At 43.1% G+C, this 25,643-nt stretch overlaps 1 protein-coding gene across 1 annotated transcript in view; it reads left to right on the top strand.

The window, feature by feature from the left end:
- stau2 (staufen double-stranded RNA binding protein 2) overlaps positions 1 to 25,643 on the top strand; it is a 78,959-nt gene that overhangs the window by 50,785 nt on the left and 2,531 nt on the right. The window contains exons 13-14 of the mRNA XM_070928244.1: positions 2,314 to 2,427; positions 25,408 to 25,473. Coding sequence (XP_070784345.1) covers positions 2,314 to 2,427; positions 25,408 to 25,473 — 180 coding nt within the window. The remainder of the gene's footprint in view (positions 1 to 2,313; positions 2,428 to 25,407; positions 25,474 to 25,643) is intronic.

Here is a 25,643-nt window from a genome sequence, read left to right as displayed (position 1 = left end):
CTTGAACATTGTACTTGTAAGCGTTTAAAAACATGTATTTTATAATGTTTGGTCATGAAATGGCTGACAGTAAATTTAATAATGTCATTTATGTAATGATAAATTTCATCACGACCAAAGGAGAACATTATTTGGTTACCCAACCCTTGCGTTAGAGACCTCCTGACCCTTGCCCCCTCGTGATCAAAGATACTTTGTAATTGGTAGTTTCCATCAACTGAACATTTAAACTTGTGTGCATATACACTCACAGACAATGAGAGAAGTTGGAAATTATTAGAAATTTGATATATCCAAGCATATATCTCTTTACAGTGAGAGACTGAGAGAGCGTCTGTTTCCTCCAGCGCCATTGAAGGGCCTCGCCCTCGGCTGGAGTCCTGACAGCTCGCAATAGATGAACCGAGCGAAGTGCCCGCTGATCAGACAGCATGATTACACCATACATCACAGGCTCCCAACCACAGGCCTCTATACTAAATGAACCAGCATACTGGACAATTACACACACGCATGCACACTCACACACAAAGAGTTACATCTTTGTGTTCAAACCCTAATGCACAAACACAGTCCTGTACTTCTTCACACACAGGTTGAATTATGGAAGAAGCCATATTCCTACTTCTGAAAAATTTGATACTTGTAACCAAACAATTATATTCTTACCCCCAAAAAGTCCCCCTCCTCTTTTTCCCCACTCCTCTCTTTCTTTCTTTCTCTCTCTCCTTAATGTTGAAGTCTGGAGAATTTATTAGAGATTAACTTGTCAGAGAAGGCTTTTTCCACAGCTCACTTTACTACATTCATCACTCATACACATAACAGATAGCATTCCACAATTTATCACTGTGGGCCCATCTCCTCATCAGCAGGTGTGTGCACACATGCACATCAGTATGTGTGCGTCCACTCAAGCACTGTACGCAACATCACGTTTGTGCATGTCTTTGCACGCGCATGTTCATATCTGTGTTTGCGTATGTTATGATGGGGCTGTGTCTTAATGGGCAGACATCCATGTGTCTGGCTGGCTGGAGCACACACACACACACACACACACACACACATATTTTTCCACATATGATCATAACTCATTGGAAGAGTCACACACACCTTGCTCTGGAAGCTTTCAGTCACAGGTCATATACAGCCGCTTGTATGCGTGTGTGTTAATGTGCGTACACATGAGTTCAGCATGTATGGCCAATAAATTGTAGGCTAAACTTTAGATAATACACACAGAGACACACACACTTTGGTGTTTTTCTGTTGATTAAAAGAATGTAATAACTTAAAACTCCTCAGCCAACAAAAATATACAGAGACAAACCAACACCCACATTGTATATAAATTCAACAGATGCTGACATCAGATGTTATCAACACATCTTCCTTTTATAATATTAGCTGTTACAGAAATTATACATTGATCCATGAAAGTATGTAAAATGCATGATTGCGGTATTTAGTTTTGGCTGTAACAAATTCCACTCATCATGGCTCAGAAACGTAGAAATAGCCCATTTTACATTATGCCTGACTTATCTGAGGAGTTTAAAGTGCCATCCATTTGTACTGAAGTAGCTAGAAGCTCCATTGTGTTTATAGCTATATTCTTCATACCTGCTAGCTTACTTTTTTCATTTGCTCATTGACGTGTAAAAACCCTAACCCTGAATCCGTAATGTTCCCTCTCGTTCCTTCTGTCTTTTGTTTCTCTGCATCAGTCAGATATTCCCCATCCTTCAGTTCTCATAGATGTGTGTGCCATTTATTAAGATGCCTGCAGCTGTCGTGGGCATAAGTAGGCCAGGCAAACACATGCACACACGTACACAGACATACACATGCAAATGCACACATGTGCACTGAGTGAGAGCCAGTGAGAAGTAGGGCAGACAAGCAAGGCAGTATTACCAAAGCCCTTGGATCTCAGGAGCAGACTGTCCCAGAGGAGCATCATGTCATAACAGTCCTGATTGCGCAGCATTTAGGAATGCCTGCAGAGTTAACCTCCCAATGAGGGGTCGCCAGTGATGTCACCGCCACCCCCTCGGATGCCCCCCCTCAATCGCACATACACATCCTTACATTCATTCCCCTCCATTGCCATCTCTGTATGGTGTGGGGTAATTGTCCACAAATGCTCTGTGGTGGCAATTAGACATGCAAGATTTACTCTCAAGCCAACCACTTCCCACTGAAAACTTGACATGCTTCAGTTCACTTGTCTTTTGTGCTTTGACTGATCTTTTCCTGTGTTTACTTTTGGGGGTAATTCAGTTTGTCTACCTCTGCCCTCTCTTCCAGGTGCAGTACAGTGATGCGCAGAGTGGTAAGGATTTTGTGACCTATCTGACCCTCTCCCCTGTGCAAATGACTTTCCACGGCACCGGGAGCACCCTCCAAGCCAGCCATGACCAGGTATATGTGTGTGTATGTGTATATGTATATATGCATTTGAAGCGAGGGTGAGTGTCACACCTATTGAATGCGCTGTTGCTTGTAGAAAATGATACATAAATATCAAATATTATAGATCAAAGTGGACATCAAAAAGTGCGGTTACAGTGGAGTGATGAAAGCGTTTTACATGTAACACCAACCTTGATGCTCCGATAAATGGGCAACTATAAGTTACATTAGTCCAGGACAGACTTATATATTAAGGGTGATTCTTTATGGCAACTAAACATAAGTATCTATTAAATAATCTCTTTTATAGAGACCAGCCAATACTGGATTTTGAAGCCAATACTGATATTGATACTTGATAATTGAGAATAATAAAAAGAAATCAGATAGCAATATATCACAGTTTCTTTCTTACATAAACTGGGTACAGATATTTTGCTGTTGAATGAAACACTTGATGGCAGTAACAAGGCGGTTGTACATTTTGAACGATAAACGTTAATGGACCTGTAGTTATTTTGAGTAGTAGAAGTATAAATAAAAGCACAAAAAACTAAAACTGAATTGAGAAAAGTAAATGTCAGATATTAAAATTTAAATGTTAAAATAATTTATTGCTGCTGTTTACTGCTCTGCAATTTTTTATTTGCCAGCATACAGTAAACAGTGATGCTGAGATGTCTGTGAAAACCCAATTATGGGCGATAACATCAGCCGGGCTCTGCTCTTTAGGTTCTGCTTATCCTGGTTCAGTGAAGTGTAGCATATAGTGTATACAGTGTAGTATATAGGGCATATTGTGAGAAGACTTTGGCAGGGGTCTCATCCTCTAATTAACAGAGAAGCCTTGGCTCTGTGGCTTTATTGTTAATCATCAGGGCATCAGAACCACCTGTGATAATAATCACTCATTGTGTTTCTCCTTGACAAGCCTCTGTTCCACCCACACACAGCCGCCAGTTCTCTACGATTTTCAATCCATCAAAGTAATCCCCATCCTGAAATCTCAAAGAGTACCTTCACAACTTGTGGCATACCCCTCTTTCTCTCTCCCTCCCTTTCTAGGTTTCTCACTCACTCTCTCGCGCACTCCCCATATTCAGAAGGAGGCTCTTTGTCTTGTGTTGCCCAAGCAGAAAACCAGTTGCTTATATTCTATCATCTAAACATAGGACGCCCCTTTATTCAGTAGTCTTCAAAGCTTTAATAAAGGGCCGGCCCGGCCCTGAATGGGACAGCTGACAGGGGGCTAGTGCCGCCACCGCTAACTGAGAGCCAAGCCAATATAGGCCAGGCAGGTCTGCGTCCTCTGGACCTGTTGTTGCCAGGAGCACTGGGGCATGACCGACTGTTAGAGAGGGCCTTTCTTTTTCTCTTCTCAGTACAGTGAGGAGTACGACCACAAAGGGAGCACCTAACAATAAGGGGTCACCCTCAGCAGCCCCCTAAACCCTAACACTTGTTGAACAAAGTAGAGCTGAAGGCGTCACGCATTTGGTTGATGATGGTGCATGGACACTGGCGGCTGTGAGGGTGGGCCTGTTGTTGACATACTAATAAGGCCCATAGAGTCAATGCTCGTGCTGGAGAATCTCAGGCATCCTGTTGCACACATTCAGATCGATCTGTCGTGTCTCTGAGTTGCCAATTAATAGCTCACTGGGGATCCACGTGTTTCCTGTGCCACATGTTGGCCTTGGCACCCGTGGACACAAACACACATCTTGCACTTCTATCTGTGTAATTAGACATTGTAAATCTGATGAGATGGAGCAGGGGATCTCTTCACTAAGAAGTGATAAAAATCTTTCCTGGAGCATGTCTCTCTACTGTACACACACAACTCGCACAGTAGTGTGTGGTGACTCCAGTGTGTTTCATTATACTGTGGGAACTTCCTGCTGTGTTATCTGCGCTGTCATGGAGGTTTATGTCAGGTAGACCAGAGCAATTGATAAAGATCAACAGCCAAAGGAAATCCTCTCCACACTTCTCTGCCCATGATGTGTGAAGGAAAGATGTGTAGGATATGGGCTGCAGTTTTGGATGAATGGCTGAGGAAATTACAGTTGGTAAAACAGCACTTGATGAAAAGTAAGCCAGATCTGGATTAATTTATTACTATTAGAAACCTTGTTGATATTGGGTTTGATTTACAGTTTTGTGACTTGTTTACAAAACACTATTCGGTGTTGAATGCATTCATTGATGACTTGTGTGTTTCTGATTATTCTATTATTGTGTATTCTTGTGGTTTTGTCTTTATTTGGCAACACAAGCACGTCTTTTTTCAAACAGGTTTTTGTTTTAGTAGGAGCTGTAGAACAATAGCAGTAGTAATAATGGTAAGCATGCTTACTATAAATAATGCTTTAAGGGACAGTCTGCAATTTGTGGCCAAAACTTTGTTGTTTTGGTTTAAAACTCAAAGAGCATGTGTCCCTCCCACCCATGTGTTCTCCTCTCTCTTTCTCTGCCTCAGGATGGGTTGCACTAGTGTTTAATAACATTACCAATGAGTTTGGACATAAATGGAGTTGTGTATCTTTAACGTGCTGGATCAGATGTGAATGGTGAAAGAGAGTGAACTACCTGTTATAGGTACAGAGGTGGTGCTCTGAGAGTAAAGCCTTGGTATAGCCTTCTGTTGGACAGTAAACATTAATGATCAAGAGCAGAGGTGTTGTCAGTGAATTTTTTTTACAACGGTCTGCTCTTTATCAACAAGTGCAAACAAACACACACCCAGAAGCACCTCCACATAAACACACACACCACAGTGCTGAGGTGCCATAATCTGTGGCCTTGTGTAGAAATTCCTGGAGGGCCTGTATGTGTGAGAGATATACAGCTGAGTGCTCTTTCTGACCTTATGTGCCATCTACTCGGTGCCATCTGCCAAACACATGTGAGCCTGTAGGCTGCTACGCTAGCTGAAACTCGCCTGGAGCCAAAGATGTTTGTCAACATGTTCTCCATTTTTGCTCTAAATGATTTTTGTTGATAGTTTCAGGCCTAGGTTTCTGAATGTTTAATTAATATCTTAACCAAATAGATGAGAAGGAAAAAATGTGTCAGTTACGAGACCAAATTAAAGGCCATGGCACTGGGATATATTTAGACATTTTCTCGACAGGACTACATGCTTTTTGGACAGGCTGATTTCTGTATTTGTTCTGCAGAGCTGAAGTAACTCTCTGGCAGTCTCTCTGTGGCGGCAGTGGGACACCAGGGGGGCCGAGGCCCACTGAGCTGTGTGTGAGGTGTTGCTGGTCCAACATGAGCAGCCCGCAATCGAAGATGACAGGGTGACTGTTGTCTGCCACCAGACTCTGTGCATGTTTGTGTGTATGCGTATGTGTGTGTGGGGTTGCTTTGCGTGCAGTAATGTCCTCAGCTGAGTCACCCCGGGTCCCGGGGGCCCTGTCTCCCAGATTGTCAGCTGTGGCTGCTTGGGTTTCCTGCAGCAGGAGCACATTTTGGCTGATTTGATATGGCATGTTGAACATAGTTTATCAGGATTAAAATGTGTTTTAGACATGCTTTCGGGTAATGAGGCCTACTTTTTTCTGGATTTATATCTTGTGAATTGTAACAGGCCTGCCAGGTCTCTTTGGTGTCCCTGGAAATGTTATTTTCTCTCTTCATTTTGAAGTTTGTAATCTAGCTAAGGTTAGGTTTTCCATAGCCTGTCTATGAACAGCCTTCATTTACTGAGATGGTACCACGATTCCCCCCTGTGAAAGGCCGACCTTACCTTACCAGACCACCATTTGTCACATGCTTGCTCTTTTGACTGCTCTTGTTATCTTTTGCCAGATTCACAAACACACATAGATAACTATGCCGTCAGGTTACCCAATCCTCCCAACAGAAACAAAACATTGGACAGTTCTGCTAAAATTAATTGGGCATCTGACCTTGTCCCTGGTATGTGGATTTTTGCTGCCAGCAGAGTTGCGTTGAGGAAACAAAGGATGAAGGAACTGGGCTGTAGGGGAGTGATAATGAGGACCAGTGGTGAGGAGTACATTTATACACATGTTGCACACATTCCTGCCTTCATTCATTTGGCTAGTTGACAATAGGTATATATGAGAGAAGAGTGACAGTAGGAGAGCGTGGTGGCAGCAAGAGGATAGATTGGACTGATTCATGGCGTGGTGACTGCTGGGATGGTCTTCAGAGATCCCCCATGGAGCTCAGGAGAACAGCAGGAGAGGGAGCTGCAGAGGGGTGAAGGTTGTACAGGCCTCGTGTTTGAAGTCTTCCTTCCCGACTGGGGCACAGACGTTACCCAAGGCTGGGCTCCTCTCAGGGGGTCCCACAGGAGTGTTACCCAACCAGGCAGGCAGCTGTCGGACAGCCTCTCCTCCCTTCTTATCCATCTTGTCTGTCTCCTCTTTATGTGCCAGTGTTGTGTAACCAAACACAGCACCTGGACGTATCCTAAATCAATGTATGTGGAGAAAACAGGGGAGTGGGACCTAATCTGCATTGACATGGCCTGAAGGGTTTTCAGTGAATATAGAGCAGACCTTCCCTCAGTGTTGTTTAAACATATTTTTGTGTCAGCATTTCGTGTAGTTAAATAAGGACGCTAGGCTTCATTAAGACAATTTAGTGTGTGAGTTGATTGGCAGCTGTATTTCCGTAGTTTTTGTCACCTGACAATTTAATAAAGTATAGCACGCCAAAAGCTTGAAAAGTTATGATAAATATTTGGCTAATAAAAAGTCACAGCTGAGTGTAATGATCCAAAACGTTGGCCTGCAGGAGCGTTCATCTGTTGCTTCTATGAGCTGAGCCAGTCCAAAAGCTCCTCAGCTACATGGCAACAAGTTGTAAGTGGAAATGTAAGTACTGTTACTGCCCAGATTACCAACAGTGGAGACCGCTCTCATTTTTACAGTAGAAAAACCATTCGATAGGGCTGACCCAACAGAAGAAAAACAAAACAAGGGAGCACAGTGTAGGTGATAAAACAAGTCTCCTTGTAGCTGAAGAGTTTTTGACATTCTGTGCATTCAGGAGACATGTTCAGCAAAGCATTTTGAAAGCCTGAACTGAACTGGGAAATCAGCTACTGATCTTGATGTGAATCTCAAGTATGATGCAGTCATTAACACTGTAAGACTGAATGTTGATTGGAGCATTGGCATTGAGAGTAACTGTAATTGTAGGAAATTAAATCAAGAATCCTCAGTATCATAATAGACTAGCTTCTGTTAAATAATTAACCCAGGATACGCTACAAGCTACGTTCACAACATGGGAGACATTTCAGACGTCTTTGTTTATATGATGCACATGCTTCCTTGGTTCAGTCTGGTGGTGACTGTAGATCAGATACCTGTTACTGTAAATGTCTAGAGCTCACCTGCATTATCTACTGTAGATTATCAACAATATGGTAGACTCATCTGTGCTGGCCTCAGTATAGTATACCAAGCAAAGTGACCAATTTTTTGAGGGGCATAGAACTTCTCAAAGACGCTGCCTTATGTAGAGATTTAAATCAAAAAAATGTTCAACATACAAGGGAACTATGTGTTGCTGATGACACTGTCATGTTGAGCTAAATGTAAAAACAAAGCGTATAATATTAAACTTAGGCGAGAGACCTTTGTGCTGCTGTTTGAGGCTGGAAAAGTTAAATATGAATCCCTATTTGAGCTGAAACATTTGACTTGCGTTGTTAAAAGCAATGGGAATATTATGAGGCCTAATTTGTTTGCCAGAATGTTGCTCGTAGTGTTTTACAATTTTTGGAAGTGGTTTGATCTATGAATAACAGTAAAACTTCTTTGCTATCTGATATTGATGTCTGACTGGCACAAACTTTGATTTATTTACCTGTGTGCACAGCACGGGAGTAAAGGAATTAGAAATAAAGTCAATTGAAATAAATTGAATATATAATAAGACGGTTATTGTCAGAGTTTGCAGCAGGAGGCACATGTTTGCAGAGCTCTCACACTTAATTAGCTCACATCATGCAGAACCACATGGAGGGGGGGGGCAGTGATAGAGACCCCCCGCTCCCCCCCAACACCACCTTTCAAAGGAGCTTGTACCTTGCTTCCCTCCCCAACACCACTTCACCCAGCACTCCCACTGTCGGACCCACCCGACCCCTGCTGCTCCCCTTACCCAACACCACCCTGTTCCCGCCCTGGAGAGAGGACAAAGTGAAGCATCCACGGAGCGATCCATCACTCCCGCCTGTCTTCCCGCATGCCCTCCTCAGGAAACACCTTTCAGACCAGGAGATTAGAGTGTGACGGGAGAGGAGAGGAGCAGTGAAAGAATGATGGAGGAGGAGGAAGAGCGGGTAAAGGATTCAGAGAGAAAGAGGGAGAGGGGGCACTGGAGAGGAGCAACTGGAGAGAAATTGATTGAGTAGGGATATGTGAGATTGATGAGGACAGGGGATGAGAAAATGGGAGATAGAAGTGACTGTCTTTTTGCTTTGTGCACCAGAGGAAGCAGTGACCAGTGGGGAGAGAATAAACATGAACTTGCCCATTAGGGGACGTGTTGATAGCTCCAAGTGGCCCCTTGGAACATTAGCATGTCTATTAAGGGCTGACATGGTGTGGAAGTGAACACACACACACACGTGCAGTCACACACACACATTCAAACACTTTGAGCCGTATTTACTTTTAACATGATATGAAATATGAGCAACAAACTAGAAGTAGCTGACATGTATGTTTGTATGGTGTCAAAGATGGAAACTCTACACTGAGATGTTGTGCTCTAGCAGGCATTGTGTACTACTGGTTTGTAATGTTAGATCGTAGCCCCTTTCACACATGCACCCATTGACATTATTGTGATGGTAATGTAACATGTTGGTCTAATGTCTGAATAAGCACTTGAGTCATACCATGGCATTAGTTCGACCTAACATCATTCAACGCTTGAGCATTTTATAAAATAGTTTTCTAAAACTGGCAGCAGAGTTTCTAATAACGATGATGAAAACAATATGAAATATAAAATATATGAGTGGATTCACTGTTAGAGGAAGGGGGGTCCCTCACACTCACAATGGTCACCAAGGCTGCAATGGCAAAATAAGTTTTAAAAACAATCAGCAATGCAGTCTGTGAGAGAACAGAAAACTGTCTTCTTCCTTATGAGTCATAAAAGTTTTAACTCCAAAAAGCCATCACTTTAACAGTTAAATGAAACCAGCAATGTTGCATATTCCCTATCTGAAAAGGGCTCATGTGTCTTTTTTTTAACATCAGCGCACTGTAGCTAATTTAATTCCGGCCTGGGCCCTTTGCTGCATGTCATCCCCTCTGCCTCTCCCCTGTTTCCTGTCACTCTCCAAGCTATCATTTTCCAATAAAGGCAAAAATGCCCCAAAAATATATTATAAATATAAATATCTAATAATTAGAGATACCAACACAGTGTAAAAAGAGTGAGAGAATTAGGTATATATGGCAATTTTAGTGAATTGACCCTTTAACACCATGCAACAAAGCAGCTGACCTTGTGTCATGTTGCATGAGCAGTATGAATTAACACTGACATGTATCTCCTGTGCAGACAGCATTTACTACCAGTGTGCATGAGACTCATGTTTTGGTATTACAGATCTGTTTAGAACCTCAAACCTGAATGAACAGAGAAATGTATCACCCAGTTTTACTCTTTAGGCCTGCAAGAACTCTACTGCGCACTAATGCTGTGAGTACCATGCTGTGCCGTCTACACTCAGTGATTCCTTAAAGAAAATAACCCATTTGAGAAGGATGATTTAGCAGGCTTCTCTCACCAGAAACAGTATTTACCCACAAGCACTGGCTAACCAGATGATAACACATGATAACTTCTGTTCCGACCTTATGAAAACAAAGCTGAAATGCTTGTGTCTGCGCTCCAGGCTGTTGGCATGTTTTTGTAAAGTATGTGCTAGAAAGTAACTTGACACTTCTTAGTTGACAGAGATGTGTAAAATTGTCAGATGCTCAAATATATGGCGAGCATGACGGATAGTGTTACCCTACCTGCCAATTTAGATTATATTCCATAAGCAGGAGTTTCTCCGAAAGCTGAATTGAGATGTGATACACTTAAAGAGCTGAAAAGACAGAGACCATGTCCACAACTGATGGCCTGATGGTGTATCAAGAGTGAATTTAAGTCTGATTTATGTCTATATTTATGTGTATACAAATTAATTGTTCTCCTTCCCTGTTGGTTTCATAGACCTGTCAGACCAGGGTGGTTGCTTTAAGGCAACCAAAGGTGTTACATTCATTATCACCTCCATGCTAAGTGGAGCAAGATGTTTTGGCAGTAGCCTTGCAATCTTCAGTGCTGTTAGGCTCTGTGTGTGATTTCCCACACACACAAATTTGGCATGGATAAAGGTCTCTAAACCAATCACACCTCTCTTCACTCATCACCCCCGTGGGAGGCGTAAGCAAGCCAGGCTGCTAATTCGCTACCTACCACTCTTTGTTGCATCTTTGGCTCATTAACTTAATGTCATTTGATACTGAGTGATAGTTCGCCTCACTGAAAAGGTCCCCAAGATAAGGGCCAGCTTTTTAATCTTTTTTCCTCTGCTTTGCCTTCTCCCAGTGACAATGTGTGAGATATGTCACCTGTGGAGAAAACACCTTTTCTAACGCCAACACAATTAGGTTTTGACTCCACAAAGGTTAACATGTGTTCTTTATTTCATAATCAGCATTATGCAAACTGTTTTACTGTCTCTTATTGTATTGCATTTTGTCTTAATATACAAACTATACTGCGGTAGAAGAATGTTACAGAGGCATTAAGAGAGGTTCACCATTTGGTTCAAAGATATGAAAGTGAGCAGTAATGAATATTCCTTTATTTGGGCGTTTAGGAAATGCGATGCGATGGCGATGTGAGTAAAGCTGCTCAATCTCCCCAGGCCACCATCGTAGCACCACAAACCAACACTGATGCTCTCAGTCTGGTCACACTTTTTCTAGAGTTGCACAATGCATCGAACATTTGTTGTGCAACCTCTGAGGAAAAGCTCTGGATTTTAAGAAGCCCTTTAACTTGATATGTGACACACGTCTTGTGGTTAAGAACGTCTAAGAATTAATCATCATGTGCTCCAAAAGCAAATCACATGCTGACAGTAATTGCAGGCACACCTTACAGGCATGAAAACAACCACACATATACATTGACAAACACACACACACTGCACAATGGCCTGTATTGTTGGTTGTAATTATATTCTTTTCTTGCTTTCCTGACTTACTGAAATCAGAGCTCCCAGATGCTTAGATGCTATTTGTTTGTGAAAGTTGTTTTTGATTTCCATCATACACAATGTGATTATGGTATGTCTTTCTGAAATTACAGGCTATCACTCAGATTTCGCTGACAGGTCCATAAAGCCGTACAAGACGTGGCCCCGCCTGCCAGATACAGAATTACTACAAGTGATTTATTTAACCCTTACCACAACCATGAGGCAAAGAGATGAGCCTTTTCTTTCATGGCAGTCATGAATTGGGTCCTAAATGACCCTCACTGTTCACCGGCAGGTAACGACGCTTCCAGTGGTGGGAGTGGGGTCATTAATGTCCCATGTTAGGATCAGTGCTCTGTGGCTGCATACTGAGTTATGGAGATGAGCGTAGCGACTGGGGAATGTTTTTCTGTCTGTCTGAGCCCCCCTCCCTGCCCCCCACCCCCACTACAACCACCTTCCTCTCATCTGGATGTTAACGCATTCTCAGGCCTCAAACAGCATTTTGAAACACTCAAAACAACAGCCACGTCGGGGGTTAACACCAGTTACGACTGAGGTGTCACACACTCCTGCGGTTTAAATAAACACTGTGTGTGTGTGTGTGTGTGTGTGTGTGTGTGTGTGTGTGTGTGTGTGTGTGTGTGTGTGTGTGTGTGTGTGTGTGTGTGTGTGTGTGTGTGTGTGTGTGTGTGTCTGCCTGCCTGCATCATAACAGTATTTTCATGATCTTCCAAATCTCCTTTGTAAATAAAGTCACAAGTGACAGCTTGTGTTCTGTTTTACATGCAAATTCAGCCGAACCCTTTGCATTTAAAGGAGATAAGGAAAGATTAAGCAAACCACCCTGTCACTACCTAAAAGTGAGAGGAAGAAATCGCAGCAGCAAGTGAAACAGGAGATGCACAGAATTTTTTTAAGGGACATTAATTCTTCTTTTACATGTCTTAGCTAGCTGAGCAAAAGGCAGTTCTGCTCTCTCCTGTTGCATAACAGCTATCACAGGCTTGCAATGATTTAGCAAGAATTTATCCTGTATATGATCTCATGATTATACTACTTTGTACTCTCAGGTGCACAGTGTTAGTTTATGTATTTTAATCTGAATTGAATTGCTAGTTAAGCCCTTTTAAAAGGAATAACCATTGTGTAAAACGACACATTGAGGTTTTACAGGGAGTTATTTGCCGGACTAGTTCTTGGCCGTGATCAGTAACTTCCTGCAGTCTCCGCTGGTGTCCTGGAAAACTGCTCCAAGCCAAGAAATAGTCTGGCATATGACCCCCCATAAAATGTTGAATTGTTGTTTTACACTTTGTTTTTTGCATGGATTAAACAAACAAAATATAATGTGTTAATTAATGAGGGTTGTGGTAGTCAGATTTTGTTACCTTTGGACGGAGCCAGGCTAACTGTGTCCCCGTTTCCTCTCTTTGTGCTAAGCTAACCAGCAGCTGGCTCCAGCCACATATTCACCGCACAGATGTGAGAGTGGCATCAGTCCTCTCATCTAACAGCAATGTTATATAATAAGTATATTTCCCAAAATGCCAAACTATTGGTTTAACATAATAATGAATTGCGGTGTTCCTCAAGGTTCCATGTAAGTGTCTATGACATTCTTCCTGCTCTACCCTTTGTCTTTTTATCTAAATTATATTGATTGCACAGAAATGTATTGTTTTCTTTTCCCTTTATACGCCTCAAGATTGTATAGATGTTACTGGTTTTGATTAGATGCTCTCAACGTCATTCAGATGATGTGTAGAAAGACTGTATATGTAACAACAGGAAAACATTCATTAGAAATCCATATGTAACTCATCTGGCTTTCTTATGAATGCATGGACTAAAGGAAACCACAGAACATCATTATCTCAACAATCATTCATCCTTCTATAGAACGTACACCTCAATTTACCATGAAGGGAGGGAAGTTATGTTTTGATTGCACTTCTATAGATGCTCTCTAAACTGCATGTGCAACAGAGGAAGGTATTTTATCTACACCACTTTCACATGTGCCCACGTGCACACATATACACACATTGTGTTAGAGTGATGCTGTAATGACTTTCCCAAAATGGTGTGATTTATTGTGCATGCTTTCAAGTGAGAGGTCTAATGCAGCATAGTTACTAAATAAACATTTGGTTTAGAGGCCCCCTTTTCCTCTGGGACATCTTCTCTATTCCTAAGTTCCCTCTACTTCTCTCTTAACCCAAACTCATTCACTCTTTCTTTCACTCGTTTCTCTGTCTGTCTTTCTCTCTTTTGAGTCTCGCACTCACCCCCACATGCACATCTCCCTTGTGCCCAGCGAGTAAACGTGGAACCGTGTGAGCCTTCAGGAGGACTTTGAAATGAGACATGGCTGGGACATCAGAGGACTCTGCCACTCTCAATGAGGCCTGCTTGATTTATAAGAGAGCAGGGGGGGGGGGTTGTTTCCAGAGAAACACAAGGCCATGAGGTCCTCCATTAGTACCCTGACCCCTGTTTCGTGTGACCAACCACTGCATAGGAGGAGAGGGAGGAGGTGAATGGATGGACGGTGGACATGGGGGGCTTGTGTGTGAGGGGGTCTTTTCTTTTTTACCATAGAAAGTCTGCTATTTACATTTTCACCGCAGAGAAGACAGCAGAAATGAGAAACCCTAGCTCGTCATTTTTTCAGCTGCATGTGGTGTCCTGACTAAACGTCTGCTTGGTTGTACCTGTTCCCTCGCTCAGGCCCGTCTCTGCTCCCTCTTTTATGATTCTCCTCACAGTTTTACTGTCCGCAATCTAATTAGCTGTGTCTTAATCACGTGTTAAAGTGCAGCGCCTTCCTGGTGTTTACTGTCTGTTTGCCATGCTGTAAAAATGTGTGAGGTGGCTCGTAAAAGCTTACCCACAGAGGACTAAGTACTCACTCTCCTTTTGTGGATAAAAGCACAACATCACTGACGAATAATGGGTTATAGCCTCTGTACTGTGCCACTGCAGGACAACTGTAGCACTTATGTACCTGTTTTTTGAGAGTGGAAGTGGTTGACACTGCTGCATCATTTAAACTATTTAGACACTTAAAGGGAAGCTACACCATTCTGGAAAAAATAGAACTTCCAGTCATTTAATTTGAATCTCATTTTATTTTTTCCGTAGTGCATGACATTATAGAGATATTTGATATCAAAAGGTATATTATCTGGCTGAAATCAACTTATTTAATTTCCTTTGCTATCCAACTGTGGAGAAGATCATGTCATGCTGCTTTTATTCTGCATGCCTACGTCAATCTTTGTTTGCTCATCACGTCAGCCATTCTGTGTTTGCAGACTGAACCCATAACATGGCTTTGTTCCTATTGAGATCGGTTCCTATTGTTTATGAACACTTTGTGACAGGCCTGCCGGCTTTAAGCTAACTCGGTAATGGCATTATGCTAACGTCTTTGTAAGAGACATGTGTTTTCAGTGTGCATTACATCACGTTTTTCCCCATCGCGTTCCATCTTTGGCTAGTTAGTGTGGCCCCTGGACCTATTCATCAGAACACCAGCCTGGTTGGAGGAGCCTAACCCAGCAAGGCCTGCCTCTTGATATAAGCATACTGGAATTTATTGTTTTCAGTAAACATCCCTTATACATAATCTGTCTCTGCAGTACACACTGCCAGTTGTCATAGGAACATAGTAGGGCTTTCATAACACTTCAGGGGCTCCTTTCTCAATCGATCCCTGTCACACATTGAGCTGTAGGCCCACTCAATATTTCTTGGGATTTAGGTATAAGACAAAATGTCCATCCACATCTTATAGGCCCAGTGAGCATGCTGGGTAATGAGAAACAGTCACAGGCCTTGCAGGGATCCATAGCAAATTATAAAACACTGCAACAGGTTTTACAGGCGTGTCCCTTGAGTGTATGAGGTGATTAAACGTCAGTGCAGAAAGGAGCTGAGGGAGCTACAAGGAGGAAGAGACAAGAGGAAGAAGGTGTAAAACGCTGTCTGACTGCGCGTCCTCTCTTGTTACCGGATGTCCTTGTCCACCAGACATCCACTCTCTCATATACACTGCTGTCTCTGACAAGAAAATATAAAGGGCTCGTGATGGAGAGTTGGGGATTATTGCATGCAGCTGGTGGCTGTCACAGTAAGACACTTAGCCCCTTTCCCATCACCCTTTATCTTAACCCTTTCATATACCACATCCCCAAGTTCCTATTTTTTGCATTTCCACACCTGTAAGTCTCTTCTGTAAATCTTGTCACCATTTTATGTTCGGGGTAAAGTGGTCAGTACGCTTCAAACTAAATGCTTATCTGATTGCCATATAGCGTCTGGACCCCCCTTCTAATGTTGGATTGACAATTTTTGTAACTTTCAGAAATCAACAATCTTACATTATACCCACTTCATACAGCGACTGGCCAGTGTGCTGCGTGACGGGAGAAAGTAGGCTGCCTTTGAAATTCCTTCTCCAGCTCTTTTTTCAGTCTTCAACCATTATCACATCTTGCCCCTCTCTACTACGACAGGCTTCTTGCCACAGCTTCGAGTGTAGCCGTTCAGAAGAGGTATTAACACTTTTGCCTTCAGGGATATTCCGACGACATGTCGTACGAGCTGCTCCGTGTCAAGCACACCCCGGGCTTTCTGAGCTCAAGACAACCAGCTGCTGTTATTATGAGGAAATAGGAGGTTTTAATAACTACTCTGTAAAGTGAAGTTGCTGCTCTGATGACTCATCCGACCTATCTCTTCATTTGTTCGAACCATTTTAATACAAACTGTATTTTAGCTTCCATCACTTCGCCAACGATGAAGAAATAATTGGATTCCAATTTTAACGGAAGGGCTGATAACAGCCAGCAATGCTCTTTGACATCCAAGCTGATATCCTCACTAGCGATTGAAACGGCCCACTGCACTATCTTTACTAAGTTTATTATCTATGCAAAGGGGGGGTGGGGGGGAGTGATTAAGACCGTGGATTCTACCTCTGGTGTGGGCTGCCCATGCTTCCACACTGCGGATAGACAATGTCTTTTCCTCTGGTTGTGTAGCAGCCAAGCATCAACCACAGCCATCACATTTGCATCCCCACCCAACCTGCACTTGTACCACTGTCCACTTTAAGTAGGCTGTGCATCACCAAGCAAACAGTGTCAGTTTGTCATTTTGAATTCAGGACAATGAACATAAAGAGCAGTTATAAGGATCATATGGTCGCTCTTTGACACAAAGAGAAAGGTGGAAAGAAAAGGGAGATTAGGAAGCAAAGAAGTGCAGAAAAGAGAGAAATGGGACGCCCCTCGAGACCGATCACTATCTCTCCGCTGATAAGAGAGCGAGTGCCTGAAGGCTGGCTTTTCTTCCCACAGCTTTTTGTACATCCCCAGGGCAATCTGAACCCAATTGTTCAGGATTATAGAAGCTTCTCCCCCCCGGCATAGTTAGGTGGATCGTTGCAGGTGGAGATAAGGTGATGTAACAGTGATTTGGAGTCACTGGGGAAACCTGGTGGAAACAGACATGAACCATACATGCCAGTCAGATGGGTGTCTCCCATAACTCCCACCATGACTTTACTATTAGCCCAGGAAGTGAATATTCAGCATGACATTTGACTTCCCCATATTTGTAAAACATCTTTAATCCCTTGGATGACTTACTGACAGTATTAGTGAGGTGGCAGTATTTTTTATGTCATCAAAACAAGTAAAGCATAACTTGAAATAATTGTAGTTTGTTGGATGAATCATAAAGGAATAGTTCACCCAGACTGTGTCTCATCATCCAGGTTGTATCTGTGTATGGTGGTGGGGGGGTGTTTGTCCATGGGGATTCAGGGGCCTTTCTTTTTTGGGAGCTTTTCAGCATAGTCAGTGGTCATGTTGGTGAGTCACCCGCCTCAAGGCTGTTTTTCTCTTCTTACCCAATATCTTCACAGGCAGTAGTCCCATCACTAATGCATTCTTCATGGCCTATATCTCATCTCATGCTGTATTTAGTCACTGATTCGTCAGAAACCTTGGAATAAGTAAGACAAACATAGCTTCCCCAGCGTAACTTCCTGTGGGTGGCCGGTTCCTTTCTCAATGAAAATGTGTCATCGTCTCCATTCTTGATGAAAAGAGAAAGTGTCATACTTTCTCCTCTTGGTCAGAGAATGTGTAACTTTGCCAGTGTTCAGTCACTCTTGTCCTAGATTGCTTCATGGTGTTAAGGCAAAGTACTGCATGACACAGCAGCAAAACAATACAGGAGGAGTTGTTGACAAATACACTAAAAAAACACTTAAAATATTCTTATATCTGCTTACAGCTACATTGTAGTGTAATATAGAGTGTTACAAATGAAATTTTATTCATTGCTTACATACTGGTTATAAATGCTAAGTAGTGTTACCTGTTAAACTTACTCAATGTTTTATTGCTGTTATCTTATATTTTTGATGTGATGTTATAACATCAAAAATAACCAAGCTCAGTGATTAGGTTACTGTTTCTTGACAAAGTCTGATTGTAGCATACTAACACTGTGTTATCATAGAGGCCATCTTCGGCTGTATCTGCTTTTCTTCTGAGAAGCTTTGCTGACAAGGCAGGAGTATGGTATGCTGAGGTGCTTCTGCCCCTCGCCCTTTGCCCATATGTTTTGTATTACGCCCTAGGAGGTGCCATCCTCAGCAGCTCGGTGATGGGAGGGGATAAAGCAGGCCTCTCCGGCCCAAATGACGCATGACATGGCGCTGCGCCCTGGGCCCTTATTTATGGCTTCCCATGTCAGCGAAGGCTTGCTCCCCTGGGGAGCCCCACGGCCGTTACCCGCTATGGCAGCCAGTGCTCATCTCAGGCCTGGAAGACGCACAAAAGAATACACACACTATCCACTGTAGAAATTCTGATCGCCATAATGTGGCAGCATGCACAAGTGACCGCGAAGTATGCAGAAATCCAATAGATTTCCTCATAGAGAGGTTTATTTAGCTTAACAACATTCACAGTTGCTACACTGTTTCACAAGAAGTGGCGTGGCACATGTGAAGGGCCACTTCAGAGGAATTAACCTCATGTCAGGCTACAGCTAGGCCACTGCCAGGCGCACAGTGCCTCTTTTATCAATGCCTCTGATGTGGAAGAGGATGTGAAATCTGGAGAGAGAGTGAGGAAGAGATTTGGTGAGAGGATCTGAATACATTTTCTCTGTAGTTACTCAAGAATCCATGTACATATCACACCACATTAACAAATGGAAGCATACACTGCCAGCACTCATGCACACACAGGTGTTCTCCACGAGCTATCCGGGAATGTTCCAGTGATCCCTGTCCAGGGTTTTGATGTGGGCAGAAGGAAAAGAAAAGAATTTAGAGGAAACGAAAGCCAAGGGATGAGAAGAAGCTCGAGAGTAGATGACAGAAGGAAAAAAGGAGAAGAGAAAATCTGCAATAGATAACGTTTAAAAGAATTTAATGAACATCAGAGAAAGATGTGACGTGATGGCATGGTAGTGACAACAGGGTTAACGCAGGACAAAAAGATAGCTGGGATTTTCTCTTCCCTGGTATCTCATATTTCTTTGTGCGTTGGGGAGTGAAAGCTAAAAAGAGGGAGAACTGTCAAGGTTTTATATGGCCTTTTGAAAACGGAACAAGCCCTCTCCAGAACAATATATCCAGCTTCAGAACTTCTCTGACAACAGGGCACTCATTTTTCCATCTTCCCAGGTCCTGCCTGTTAAACACCCTGTTTGAAATCCACTCTGGCCATTGTTTAGTCTAGTGGAAGTCCCTTAGATCATCCTCATCAGCAGCCGTCCTACATCCCCTTCATGTTCTGAGTCCCCCCACCTCACAGCAGCTCAGAACCAGCCACCCAACGTTAATCAGACTCTTTCTAGCATTATTAAGACCTGACAGCTAGCGCGTTATAGCAGAATAAGAAGATGAATGGTGACTGTACAATTGAGGAAACAAAAGCAAGCAGTTTGGGTTACGGCCCATCCACCCCAGCGTTGTCTCGAGTTCTAAGAAGAAGCTGTTCTGGAAGTGGTTGTGAAACAATGGTGTGGTTTGTGTATATCAGTGGTGGAGTGCTACCTGGTAGAAGTGGGGAAGTGTGTCTCACTTGATATTCTTGTAAATTGCCATAATAAGGCAAAATGTATTAAACGTTCATAGCAGCTCATGAAAGTTTAACATTTTTAGCTATAACAAAGGCATTGCCATCTTCATGTCCATCCAACAACAGTGTCTATTGACTGACGACATGACACCCCGTAATACCGCACCGCTGAGCCTTTAAAATTGTATCTCCTACTGTTTCATTTTTGTATACATGCCCACATGCATCTATTTTAGTGCACCTGCACCGAGTTGTTGAGGGTTGTTGGTTTCTAGTCCTGCCAAAGACCACAAGAGGGATTTGTCTGAGGAAGTAACCAAGCATTCCCTCTCTCCTGCCTCCTGCTCCCTTTGATAATGTGGACACATGACTTGTCCAATGGCGTAGGATCAAAGACAATATGGGAGACACTGCCACTGATGCTCTCAGCCTGCACTAAAGATTAGAGAAGGGTTCGAGTAGTCCAGCTGAACTGTACAGAGCCAGAGAAAGCCCTGGGAGTGTGGATCTGCTTGGTTAGGGGGGGAAATACCTCACTGTACTACTGAGACTGGGTCATTGGGTTAAACCCTAAGTTAGTGCCTGCGCTTTCATCTGGCCTCCAGCAGAGCAGAGGCAGGATCTGATCTGATAAAGCCAAGAGAACATGCAAACTAGGCTAATGTTTCCCTTTCTTCTTCTACTCTGAAGATTCAGAGTAGGAGGAGAGAAAGAGATGCAAGTATGTGAGATTGAATGATGTGCTGGTGGTCTTCACCTCATTAGGACCTCCCTGGTGTCTTTGATGGCTACTAAGGGCCAGAAGGTGAAATGATGGAGATCGAAGGATTGAAGCCTCCTGTCCTCTCTTCTTCCTTTCCCACCAAACAGTCATTTTTTAAATATTTTTTTCTGCTCCTTTTCCCGCCTTGCCCTCTCCTGTCTCTTTTTTACGTTTTATGTTTTTCTCCTCAGCCAGCCTCCCATTCCCCAAAATGTCATTGCTTTTCTATAACCCAGTAGTCCAACAGTGAGAGCTGACACAGGGGTCTGATTTGTCAGGGTCATTGTGATCCAACGATCCATCAGATCCGTCAGGCTGATAGCAGGGACTCCTGTGGGACTGGACTTTTGTTTGGCTAAGCCGCTGACGGAATTGAAGCCTCTGTCGGGGGAAGTCATTAAGAGCGCAGCAGGTCCAGAAAAATGAGTCGCCCTTGTCACTCCACATCAGGAGCTCAGCCACGGTCACAGATCCTGCTCAGACACCGTCACATTTGACCGCTGTTTGTCCAAGCCTTTGAACTAGGGACAGCTAGATAGATAGATGAATGAGCCCATGTGGGGCGCTTCAGGTTGGCTCCCAGTCTTGGATTGATGGCGAGTGCTGGTTTGTTATCTAAAGTAGGGGCGAGGAAAGGATAGGTGAAGAGGGAGTGATGAGGGTGAGAACTTGGTCCATAGCAAATTCAAGGGCCTGCATTGGTATGGGCATCCTGTCATAGGTACTGGTGAGAAGATGAAAGATGACCCAGGAAATCCATTTTGAGTTTGAAGTGTTATCAGCTTCACACAACACACGATGTTTTATAGTACTGTGAGGCAGGACTTCATAACTCATGAAAGTTATTACAATTAAGTTATTGTGCTTGCATTTATTTGGATTTCCAGATGAAAATTAATTGAGTTGCGGCAAAAGGTTATACTTTTACCTTGCATTCTGTTGTTGGAGCCCCCTGCATCAGCACCCATGCTGTGCCAACGCAGTGGTCTCATTGAAGTGAATGAGGCCCTGTTTTTTTTTTTAAGCAGTGCTATTGTTGCTCTGAACATGGCCTTAATCTATCAGTATACTCCATCAGAGGTGCTTGTTGGATGGTAGAACAGTTTCAGAAACCCCCTCGCCACACCTTTCCAGTGTCGGAATTGGGGGATGCATCCGACAATGTCTATAGCTTTCTGAATCCGACAGTCACCCTACCTTCCAGTATGGCTGTTTGGAACAGCTATAAACAGGTATAAACACAACCCTTCAGATGTGGTATGACAACACGTAGAACAAACTAGTTCATTTCTAGCTTAACCCAGCCCTCAGAGGTGACAAAGCTCTCTTAACAATTTTTTTCCTGTTTTAAGCCTTCGCTGTTCCATTCCTCTCCCATTTGTTAATGACTCAGCATCCTCTCTGCACATTGTCTCCTAACCCACCTCTTACTCTCTTTTTGTTCCATGACAGAGATTGAACACCTCCTCCTTGCATGTCACAGCCTCAGACTAAACATACTCTTCTGGTGTTGATGCATTAGTGTAGCGGCTGCCTCTAACGATGGCCAACTTATCTCATTAGAAAAATAATTATTTCACTGGCTGCCATTCCTACAGATAGGCCCAGTATTTGTCTTAGGCTCTGTGTCTTACACTGAGCTGCTGGGCCCAGGGATTGGCTGCCACAGCTCTCATGCCTGCCTGTCGTATATCAGCAGCGCTGCCACCGTCAAGCCCCTGATTTATGGCTGTTTATCTCCAGTCACTACCCCCCCACCCTCCAACAGATGGGCTCTGGCTATTTACTCAGGGAGAGAAAGGTCCCAAACCATTAGAATAAATACAACAAACAAGAGGTAATCATGGGGAAGTTGGTTGTGATTACAATTTATTGGTCACCAGAGAAAATGGGGATTGATCCTCCCCTGTTGTTTATCAGGTGTGACCTGATCATGTGACCTAGATTAATCTGGCTGTGTTAGGTTTCCCTCTTATCTTAATTACTTTTTTCGTTTCAGTATGTGTGGACAGTCCACGTCATTGTGAGATGACATGATGATACTACACATATAAAGACGGTTACATCAAGTCCCCAGATATGATTTATGTTTATTAACAGTGTGTTTGTGAAAGCATTCCCTCTGCTGTCATGTTCTACAGGGTTATCATCTTAAATCTCTGCAAGTATATTCCAGCTCTAAATCTCACTGGTTGTCAGATCTTCACAGAGAAAAAAACACATTGCACCATAAATTGCCTGTTAGAGACTTAGAGGGGCTCCAGTTGATTTCTGAGTCTCTGGAGAAAGGCCTTAAGTAATACCCCAACAGTGTCAATTTTTCAAATACGTCCTACTTTATTGTTGCAGATTTTTCAGTACCTGTAAGTATTAGATGTGTTTTTTCTCAATTTGATGGATACAAACCAGATTTTGACCCTTGCACCTGTCGGTCATAAATTATGATTCCTGGTTTATGTTAACTCATAATCTGAAGTTGAACGCTTTGAGAATTATTTTTGGGCACAAGCACTCGGATAATAGTGTGTAACATCCTCCTCTACATATTGCATTCCATAGAGACACATTTATACGCCATGCGGTGGGATTTATATTTTCTCAGGATTAAACCGTGATGAATGTTTCCCCTCACTGCATACAAGCTTAAATACAGACCGTTATTCACATAGAGACGTCACTGTCTGTGCGTATCAGAAAAATGTCTCCCATTCAGATATTCTTGTGAGGAGAATTTAATTCATCAGCACTTTGTAGCTGATATAACTAATAAGAATAAAGTTGGAGACTGACGTTGGTGGGCTCCATAATGAGTTACACTCAGACAGTCGTCACGTCTCACTCATCTACTGAGCAGAGCTGTGGATGTCTTATCTCGACTCTGATTAACCGGTGATGGAGGGTAAAGGGTCCAGGCTAGTTCTGACCACTGTTGCACCAGATGTGAGTGAAGTAATAAAATGGAGCTTTAGTAGGTGATGTAATTTTTTTTTTTGTTTTTTTGCTGTAGTCAAATGTAATTTTCACTTTATATTATGTAGTATTTACAAGTAGTGTTATTTATTTTATTACTAGCACATTATTTATACAGCATGTTTTTAAAAGAATACAATTTGAGGATTCAACACCTTCAGCATCACAATGTTTCAGCCCATGTTCCAGTTTATAGGAATGGGCACCTCAGTAAAATTACTAAATCTGACACCGCAATAATGATGGCGTGCATTTACAAGATCAACGTGACTAACTCAAAAAATCTGTGTTATGAAACGTGCAAACAACATGCAGACAAACCATTTGCATGCACGTACATCAGATAATAAACCAATTAACTTTGCTGGATATTCGTCCACACTTCATCATACAGCATACAAATCTAGTTCATGGACTCAAGCAACTGAAATGTTTCCAAACCAGTGACGCCCACATCGACAAAAAATTGTAAGCACACAATTAGAACAGTTGGTGGTGCTTTTAAAGGACAATTAGATCCTTATTAGACAGCATGATAACACAATAACAGACTGAGTTGGTATCTACAGTATTGGAACAGCAGTCACTGACGATGGTTGGTATGGAAGGAAGAGGTCTGCACTGCCAGACCCAGTGGTGTCAGTTCTGCTGGGAGATGTGTTCCCAAGCTACCCCCCCTGCTCCAACTCTGCCCAGACTGAGAGACAGAGAGAAAGGGAAAGAGGGCAAACACATCTGGGGCCAATCTTTAGGATGGAGGAAGGATCTGTGTCAGCATCGGACCTGCAACCTGGTTAAGATCAGATCAACAAGGGCACTCTTAAACAGCTCTTTTCATGAAGTGGTCATCAAGTGGTTTCTGTTTGTGACAGTGATTGTGTTTGGTAACAATGGTTTGGCTCAGTGGATGTAAGTGTCACTCCAGGAGTGGATCAGCACTTCCAAGTTCCATTGTTACAAATACAAATGTCAAGAAAATTGGACTAAAACACCTCTGCCTCTCAGGTTTGTTATTTTGTTTATCTTCCCGTCTCCCTTCGCATAGCATGTGTGTGAGTCTACACCACGCCTCTCGACTCCCACACGTGTTGTGAGTATTATGATAGCAGGCCGGACGGACCCTCCTCACTTCGCCGGCAGCCCCTCTAGCTGGCACAGACAGGCGGGCGATGAGCAGTAAGGAAATGACATCATGGTATTTTTGATCGAGGCTTGGCACAAGGCGCCAGTGAAATATTGAAGCTGCATAGTGCGAATTCATTGAAATATAGATGGTATATAGCTTTTTAATGACGTGGTATTAGATTGCTACACATGGCTGGTTGTGATTATGAACTAAATGTGGCAGACAGTAAATTCAAAGCTATTTCCTTGATAGTGGGAGGCTAAGAAGTGTCGCTTTGCACTGAAAGCCTCCCTTTTCAACCACAAATTAAGCATAATTAACTCATTACACAATTAACAATACAAACGTTTATTTCCACTCATGATTATTTAGTGTGGGCTTTGGGCTACACAGATTAGACTCTTCTGAGTGTTGTGGTACGCTTATGATTTATAGGTATTTCAGACGTGCTGCTATTTGTTTAGCTGTGGTCATCGAGAATACAGATGTCACTCAGATTGACTTAGGAAAATGCAGAGCAGCCAAAACATAAAGTGGAAATGTTAACCCAATAACGCTAGATAAACAGCCAGCAGAGAGGAGCCAAAGACAACACAGAGCGAAGGGAAAGTGTCCTGCTGGCATCAGGTTTCCCAGAGTAAGTGTTATTTGAAAAGCAGCTGAAGGGTGACACTCACTCTCCTCCCACCCAATCTCCTTCTCTCCCTCCCTCACTCACTCGACCATCTGTTCTTCCCTCTCTTCTCAGGCTGCTCTAAGTGCCTTGAAACAGCTGTCGGAGCAGGGACTGGACCCGGTGGATGGCCCCATCAAGGTACGGTAGGACCCGGATCACGCCAAACTCACAGACAGGCGCTCGGCGCTCTCTCAGTGCTGGACTTTGACCAATCGGGCCAGTCAGGGTGGACAGATACTTGTCTAATGAGGAGCCAGATGTGCGTGTGTGCCAATCTGGCTTATTGCAAATCCTCAGTGCTGCAGGCT

Source organism: Enoplosus armatus, chromosome 21 (assembly GCF_043641665.1).
Source record: "Enoplosus armatus isolate fEnoArm2 chromosome 21, fEnoArm2.hap1, whole genome shotgun sequence".
Taxonomy (NCBI): Eukaryota; Metazoa; Chordata; class Actinopteri; order Centrarchiformes; family Enoplosidae; genus Enoplosus; species Enoplosus armatus.
This window is presented reverse-complemented; position numbering and strand designations above follow the sequence as displayed.